Here is an 8,929-nt window from a genome sequence, read left to right as displayed (position 1 = left end):
AATACGACCGCCGCAAACTCGCTCGTTTTACGACGGTTTGCGACAATTCTATATTTCCACATCGTTAAAGAGCAGTGATTTGTTATTTTTAGGAGTTTAACTGGTTATGCACGCATGGTAAAGCATGACCGCCAAGGTTCCCTGGAAGCTTGTGTGTCCCACAGTCCCTCTCTCCAATGGTCTTGAGATTCCAATTCTGGGTTTGGGTGAGTACAGTACAGACTGCTGTCAGTCACACACCGCTACAAGTACAAAACTGTTTATTGCACAAGTACAAAGTCCGTTTCTGTTAATTTAGCACGTGTGATCTTTTGTTATAACTACATTATATCCAAGTGATATTAAAACTTTAATATTAAATTTAATGTTATATCAGTAAAAGGACAGTTAGAGAATGCTGTTATTTTTTAAATTGGAAATCGTTTTCTGATATGAAATAAGACAACTGTTGGTTAAATGTAGACATGATATTAAGAAAACATCTCTGATATCATAATAGCATTTATTGGTAGTCAAAGCTTAAGGACTATTTTCATATATTAAAGTACTGTACTCCCCAGCACAGCAAAGTTTGTCTCTTCATCTGACATGGGAAAAACCCTGCTGTTATGACATAAAAAGCATGGTTAGGAACTATAAAATTATAACCTTAGAAATCTGAATGGCACTTACTGTCTTTATGTTACTGTTTTATTAGGAAAATGTAGGCTTAGCAGACCTCAGCAGTTTTGACACACTTAATTAATGTAGTTTATGCTCAGCTGGGAGGAATGTAGCCGCTCAACAGCGGCATAGGAAAGTAAAACCAGGAAAATTATTAGCATTGTCAGTTGGTACTTATTGAAACATTTTAAGAATGTCTTATTTTTTTAATTACACCAGCCAACATCAACATCATCATCTAAAATCAGTGCTGATGAGTACAGCTTTAGGAAATCGTAAAATCCAAGACACCCTGACCTGTCACATCTATACAAAAGAAACAGGGAATGCACACAGAGGGGAGGTAAAATGGTTGTGCCAGGCCCACAAAATATGTTGCACTGAAATAAAAAAAACATCTTGAACATTTTCTCTGTGAATAACTGTGTAATCAAAAAACCCGATTTCAGGATTATATTTTGATTAATTTCTCTCTTATAATAGGGAAACACCCTATTATAAAAGAGAAATTCATCAAAATATAATCCGTCATAGAAGAACAGATGTCTTTTCAAAGACCCAAAATACAGGGCCTCACTATTAGAGGTATAGATAGTGTAGTGTGCACAAGAAATAGGGATACAGTGTGTAGCGTGCTGCTTGCCTGGGTGTGGATTAAAACTGTACAAGTGTAACAGGTTGCACTTGAACCAGGGGGGTACTGGTGTATGTGTTGAGTGGTGGACTAGTATTTAAAGTACACAACCGCAGGGCAGGACGCTCCCAACTGGCCAACTCAGATGAGATCTGGAAAGACCTGGACATCAAAAGAACAAGTTTAATGCAAAGAACACGTCTATTCTTAAATGATCAGAATTCAATTCTAGGAGCACTATATAAGGTAGTAAAACAGAACAGAACAGGACAGAAGTGTACTACATTAATAGAAAACATTGTGAGTCATTGTGCGTGGAACACAGACAGGGCTGGGGGAGGATGGCAGGGCTGAGTATAAAATTATGGAGTGCACATGGTTCAGAAAGACAGGCAGGATGAATGGGTTGGTGGGATACAGTAGGTCTACAGTATATATCAAATATAACCTTCAGTAAAGAGACCAGCAGCATGAGGTTGTGGACATTTTGGAATCTATATGGGCTAAACTGGGAAATATAAACTCTAAGGGCTTAACACTAAATGAATAACCACTTTATTCCAGTCCTGTTTCTCTTCTCTCTGTCCCATTGTCCTCAATATAATACATGAATCCTTGAGCTTTGGCATTGTACCAACGGTCCTCAAAACTGCTGCTATTACCCCCGTGCCAAAGAAGCCTTACATGGCTCTCGACAATCTTAACAAGTTTCGCCCTATCTCCAACTTACCCTTTCTGTCTAAAATTCTAGAAGTGCTGTCACACTTCAGTTACATAACCACCTCATGACAAACAACCTTTTCGAACCCCTCCAATCTGGCTTCCGTCAACTTCACAGCACAGAAACCGCCCTAGTCAAAGTCACCAACGATCTCCTAATAGCTTCTGATTCTGGTTCTCTTTTCATACTCATCCTTCTTGATCTCAGTGCTGCCTTTGACACTGTTGACCATAACATCTTACTTTCTCGTCTCGAGACTGTGTTTGGAGTCTCTGACACTGCCCTCAAATGGTTTAAGTCTTACCTCACTGATCGCTGTCACTTTGTCTCTCTCAATGGGTACAGGTCTGAAATTGGTCTTGTCAAGTCTGGTGTCCCCCAGGGCTCAATACTGGGCCCCTTGCTCTTCAGCATTTACATGTTCCCACTTGGTCAGCTTTTAAGATCACATGGCCTCAGCTTTCATTTTTACACTGCTGATACTCAAATATACATCTATACCAAACCCAACACTGATGTGGCTGTCTCTATTCTATCTAATTGCATCTCTGACATAAAAATTTGGATGACTCAAGCTTCCTTCATCTTAACAGTGACAAGAGTGAAGTCATGCTTATTGGTACCCCCCATCAACTTCGTAAAGCCAGTCCTGTAACCCTATCTGTAGATGGCTCTGTACTTGAGCTTTAATCAAAATTGAAAAACCTTGGGGTTATATTCGATTCTGGCTTAACATTCGACCCACATGTACAGCATACTGTCAAAACATCTTTTTTTCACCTAAGAAATATCGCAAGACTACGCCCTATGTTATCATTAACTGTGGCTGAAAAGCTGATCAACATATTTGTATTCTCTCGAATTGGCTACTGCAATGCTCTACTCCCTGGGGTATCTAAATCTACTCTAAACAACCTGCAGTATGTCCAAAATTCAGCAGCCAGAATCCTGACCAGGTCTAGTGCAAGTGTTCACATTACTCCTATCCTGGAGTCCTTGCACTGGCTTCCGGTCAAATTCCGCATAGACTTTAAAATCCTCATGCTCACCTATAAGGCTTTACATGGCTTGGCACCTCAATACCTGTCTGAACTTTTATCGCCCTACTCCCCACCTCGCAACCTCCGCTCTTCAAATTCTGCCCTCCTTACTGTCCCCCAAGCACGTCTACATTGTATGGGCGACTGGGCCTTCTCCTGCTATGCCCCCAAGGTCTAGAACTCTTTGCCCAAGGATATCAGAGAGTCACCTTCTCTAAACTCCTTCAAATCCAGACTCAAAACCTTCTTCTTCAGAAAAGCCTTTACTTAACTGGTTCCATTCTTCACCCCTCTGCTCTTCTTAATACCACCTTCCACGGTCTCCTCTATTGTTATTGTTGTATTGTTGTAATTATAATTGTGTCCTATCTTGTGAAATCTTCTTATTTATTATTGTAGTCTTCTTATTTATTGTTATTGTCATCCTGTAAAGCACTTTGAGATCCACCTTTAAAGGCGCTATATAAAATAGTTTTTTTATTATTATTATTATTATTATTATTATTATTATTATTATTATTATTATAGACCATCTAATGTGGACATGTGCACAAATACCTCACTGCATGATGAGATTAGGAAGGAATGCAAATTGATATCATATTACTGGGAGATTTCAGTTTTCTACATGTAACTGATTTGGTTGCAATGGTTAATGATTGCTTCTGACTCAGGCTTTGTTTCAGACAGCATAAGTAGTTCCTATTTTTCAGAGTGTGCAATGGTCTAGCTGGGTGCTTTTCTACAGCTCACAGACTGAGGTTCTGGAAATGTGAAGAGTTTTCCAGTCTGGCTGTGTTATTCCTTGTCCTTAGCCACAGAACCCTTTGCCAGCGATTCCTGCTCTACACATGAATAGCGGCTTGAAGGGGAAATTGTTCTGTTGCTTCTGAAAACAATGAAGTTACTTTGGAATCTCCTGGCAGCCCTGGAATTTGGAGTCTTTCATGGTCTGCTGAAATCCACTGCTTGATCTCTCTGACTGATTCAGCCTGAATAAGGAAAGCTCTCTCTTTGCTTTTCCTGTTAAATACGTATTAGCAAGCCTTTAAACACATTAAAATGACATTGAACTGGGCCTCCCTGAATAATTTGTCTGCTCTGAGGATTATTTTGTTTTGAGATGTGACCTTATCTTTATTACTTACTTGATCTAAAACTAATAGCTCACAATGGGAATACACATTGCCTGAAACAAACTTGTCTTGGCCTGTTCTCAAATATAGGCTAAATGTTTAGCTTCATAAACTCCCTGGGCAGCAGAATGATTTATGGACACGCAGAGGTCTCTGTCTCCTGAGGGATTCAGTCAGGATATTTTAAAATAAAGCTGAACAAAGTTTAAATAAAACTTAGTACAGATAGTACAAATATAACTGGCTGTTGGGATCACCGAAGGCATTTTGTTAGGCTTCGGTCCTCTCAGAAAGTCCACTGGGTGTCTTGCTTATTTTTAGAGTTCCCACGTGAGAAAAATTAGGGATGTATTTTTGCAGGATTTCACTCTTTGTCTGTGACCTTTTTATCCTTCTGCATTATTATAGGGACTGCAATCCACAGCAGTTTGGTCTTTAATCTGAAGTTAATTTTTAATCGATTAGGTAGATACAGTGAAGTAGGGCAAAAGCAGAACAAAGCATGAATCCACCTGTCAACTTGGAATGTGCAGGCCCTGTACTTTGGGCTGGGCTTCCAGTGAGCAGAAACAAGACCACCCTCTCTAGTAAAACTCAACCATCAAAGAAATTTGTTAGTTGGATGGAGCTGTAGTGTGGACATTAGTGCTGCAACTTTACGGCTCCCCTGGCCTGGTTTTGATTCCACCCTGAGGCACCTTCTGTGTGGAGTTTGCATGCTCACCCCTGCTCATATGATAGGTTGATTGGCTGTGATAAATTTTCATTGCTTTAGCCGGCAGCATGGGACTCCTTCCTCAGTGATCCACCTTAACCGCAATTCAAACAGTCCATTATCTGGTTCATTCCAATCCTCTATTGTAGGGCTGAAGGTAGGAGGATCTGTGATAGTGTGCTGGTGTATCCTTATCATAATTTTAAGATTTTAAGATACTGTAGAATACCAGTAGTTAAAATGCCACCTCCTATATTTTCAGGGCTTGAAAAATTAAAAGAGTTCAAAATAAACCGATTATGCAGTCTTTAATGGTTTAATGTTTTAATTGAGTGCTCAGGCTGAACAAAAGCCAGCATGTGTGGGGGTCCCCAGAACCAGGACTGTGAACCTCTGCTGCAAAGCAGAGGTGTCCCACTCCATTTCTGAAGGGCTGCATTGCTAAAGGAATGCTGTTATATTGCTCCAGTTAAGCCAATTAGTTCATTCATCCATTTTAAATGATATGTTATTCCAGTACATGGTGTAATTAGCTCAATTATATCGTTAAAAGTTGGGCTGAAAATAAATACCTCAGGGACAGGGTTGGAGAACTCCTGGCCTGCAGTATAACAGAGACTTTGGGAACATAGTGTCTACTAGTGTTGTGGTAATCTTGTGCTACAGAAAAGCCATAAACAATTTGACAGTATGCATTGTTTATTGTGGACTTTTATTTCATTTGTATTTCATACATAGAGCAAATTTAGGCTACAAGCACAATGCAGTGCTCAGATAAGTTAGGAACAATGCCTTGTTAAGTCAGTTAAGTAGTTTTGATAGCAGAGAGAGAAAAAGCAGAGCTAAAGTTCTAAGTCATTGATCATTTAATAATTTCTGTTTCTTGAAAATAAATAGAACATCTCAGCTTCTAACCTGATAATGTGTAGAATTATAGCTGATTAAGTTCCAGTCACAGGAATTCTGTGAAGTTATTAACACAGGTACAAACACATTAAGGAGAATAGAGCAGGTGAGAAGAACGAGTCTATCGGGGGGTTCAATGCAGCAGTAAGTCTTTGTTGCAGAGAGCCTGAAGTTTCGTCTAGTATTTGTTCTGCTGCTTGTGGGGTGTTAATTGCTTAAATTAAGTAATTGTTTGCCTAATTAGAGCAGTCACACACTTTTCTGGGGTTTAAGGTTTTTCCAAGTGTTATTAATTCAGCCTATCTGAGCCATGACCATCAAACCCTCTACTACCTGACTTGATAGCACACAGTTGTTCCGTAGCATGTGTGTAGAAAACATGTAAGGTAGCCAGAAATTTGAATTCACTTCCTTTTCTGCTTTGTATAAAATCTAAGGCTGCTGTCAGAGCACCTCACTTTAATATAATGCATTATGCAGTCTGTTTTCTTTTTGTTAGATTTGATTAAAGGCTTCAGTCAAATGCATTAGCAAATAATTATTGTTTGGAGTGCTCCTGCTGGAGAAATGGTCACACGGCTGCCATTAGCACAGGAAGTTTTATCTTGCTGGAATGTGTTGGTGTGGTTGTAACTGGTCCCTCACATGTGCAACAAACAAAACTCACTGGGACGGCAGTTTGTCTAAGAGTGAGAGGAACCGCCCGTTTCTGCATGATTAGTTAATTCATTTAAAATGAAATAAAAATGCAAAATAAGAAAGGATACAAACCAAAACAAAGCCCAGAAGTGAATAATCAATCAAACACCGTGTTTATTAAATATATTGAGAAAGACAGATACATTAAAGACACAAGAAAAAGTATACAGTACATTATTTCAGTAAAATTCTTAGCACCAGTGATTACAATTCAATTAAATTCAATTTATTTTTATATAACTCCTTTCACAACAAGGTTGCCCTAAGGCACTTATTACCTTAACATTTTGATTCCACTTTAAGCTCTGGTTATTTACAGTGGATATCAAACGTCTATATACCCTTATTGAAGTTTCTAGCTTTTGTTGATATAGAGGCTGAAATCAAGACAAATCATGTCAGACCTTTTTTCACCTTTTATAAGATCTTGTAACCAACCATATTTAAGTGAAAAACAAATGGATAATTTTAGGAAAAAATATTTAAAATAAATAAATACAAATCTTTCAATGCCTTGGTTGCATAAGTGTGCACATCCTTTATAAAACCCCTTTATAAAGGGGGTTGTAACTGTGTTTGAATTTAACCAATCACATTCACAATCATGTACAAAGATAATTTGCCTTCACATGACATTCGTTGAAGTGATTCTGATTAGCCCTAAAAAAATCAGCTGTTCCTGTAGGATTTCCCTGAAGGTTTCTTGGTTGTCTTGGATAGTGCAGAGATAACCATGTTCCACAAGGAGCTACCAGAAAATCTACAGGATCTTATTGTTGAAAGGTACAGATCAGGAGAGGGATATAAAATAATTTTGAAGTCATTAAATATATAATGGAACACTGTGAAGACCATCAAGAAGTGGAGGATATCTGGCACCACCAGGACCGGGCAAGGAGAAAGCTCATCAGAGGGGCTACCAAGAGGCCATAATCTTAACGTAAACCTTAAAGGAGCTGCAGGAATGTATGGCAGTAACTGACCACTCCCTGCATATTACAATAATTTCACGTATTCTCTACAAGTCTGAGGTGTGGGGTAGGGTGACAAGACGGAAGCCATTTCTCACAAAAAAGAACATTGAAGCCCATAAAAACTTTGCAAGAAGACACATTCAGTCTCCAAAACCATGTGGAAAAATGTCTTATGGTCTGATAAAACCAAGGTAGAAAAACACAAATTCCAAAACATGTATTTGATGCAAAGCCAACACAGCTCATGAACCAAAGAACACAGTACCTACTGTCAAGCATGGTGATGGCGGCATTATGATATGGGGCTGCTTATCTTCAGCAGGGACAGTAGGTACTGTGTTCTTTGGTTGATGAGCCGTGTTGGAATGAAGAATGAAGTATTGAAGCTAAAGAAGAATTTCACCTTTCAACACAATAATGATCCTAAGCACACAGCCAGCTAAACCAAGGAAATGCTTAAAAAAGGAAGATCAATGTCCTGGAATGACCCGGACCTCACTCCTTTAGAAAATATATGGACTGACCTAAAGAGGGCTGTGCACAGGAGATCCTCTAACAATTTGACTGAGCTCGAACTCTTCTGCAAAGAACAGCGGGATACAATTGCAGAATTCAGGTGTGCTGAGCTGATAGAGACCTATACAAACAGACTTACTGTTGTAATCAAAGCAAAAGGTGCTTCCACAAAGTATTAGTTAACTTTGTGGAAGTTTTATTTTATTTTAAATTATTTTTCCTTAATTGATCCATTTGTTTTTCACTTAAATATTGTTGGTTACATGATCTTATTAAAGGTGAAAAAAGGTCTGAAATGATTTGTCTTGATTTCAGCATTAACATCAACCAAAGCCGAAATTTCAATAATGGTGTGTAGATATACACATTAGGTACCGATGTACTTTACCCCTTTCTGTACTAGTACTCCTCACTGGGGAAGGGGAAAGATTTTAAAAAATAATACCCAGTCTCCTTTAGTACGTTGGAGTACTTTTTCTTGCCCCAACAATCAAATATCAATAACAGCTTCCTGAGTCAGTCAGCCCATAGAAACCCTCAGCTATGTTGAAAGATTAATGAGCAGATTTTGAAGGTAAGAACAAACTGCGCAGTTTATTCAGCCTCGTGAAGAAAACAGCTCTCAAAAGGCCTGTAAGACCACTAATAAAAAGAAGCTTCAACATGAGTGAAAATCCAATCTAAAAAAAAATATTTGAAGAGAAAGAAGCCATGATTCAGTAAACATATTCCAGTGATGACATTAATTGTAGTTTTTCTTCAAAGCTCAAAGCTGGTACTATGTATAGAGAGCAGTTGTGCAGGTGTTGTTTTTTCTGTGACCATTGATGTTTAGATGGAAAACACTGAATTTTGGATTTCCAGAGGACAGGAGTTGGCAAGCATGAGGAGCTGCATGCATGTAATATTAACTTTCATTCATATG

At 38.7% G+C, this 8,929-nt stretch overlaps 1 protein-coding gene across 5 annotated transcripts in view; it reads left to right on the top strand.

Annotated features, from left to right (window-relative positions):
* The first annotated feature begins 21 nt into the window (after positions 1-21).
* The window catches only part of LOC102682881 (uncharacterized oxidoreductase ZK1290.5), an 83,306-nt gene continuing 74,398 nt past the window's right edge, over positions 22-8,929 (top strand). For 2 of the 5 annotated variants that reach the window (XM_015339290.2, XM_069194261.1), the window contains exon 1: positions 29-206. In XM_015339290.2, the coding sequence (XP_015194776.2) occupies positions 125-206 (82 nt within the window). In that variant the 5' untranslated portion in view covers positions 29-124. Of the gene's footprint in view, positions 207-8,929 lie in introns of all 5 variants that reach the window. The other 3 variants (XM_069194262.1, XR_011190394.1, XM_015339291.2) reach the window with 3 other exon arrangements.

This window comes from Lepisosteus oculatus, chromosome 9 (genome assembly GCF_040954835.1).
Source record: "Lepisosteus oculatus isolate fLepOcu1 chromosome 9, fLepOcu1.hap2, whole genome shotgun sequence".
NCBI lineage: Eukaryota > Metazoa > Chordata > Actinopteri > Semionotiformes > Lepisosteidae > Lepisosteus > Lepisosteus oculatus.
This window is presented reverse-complemented; position numbering and strand designations above follow the sequence as displayed.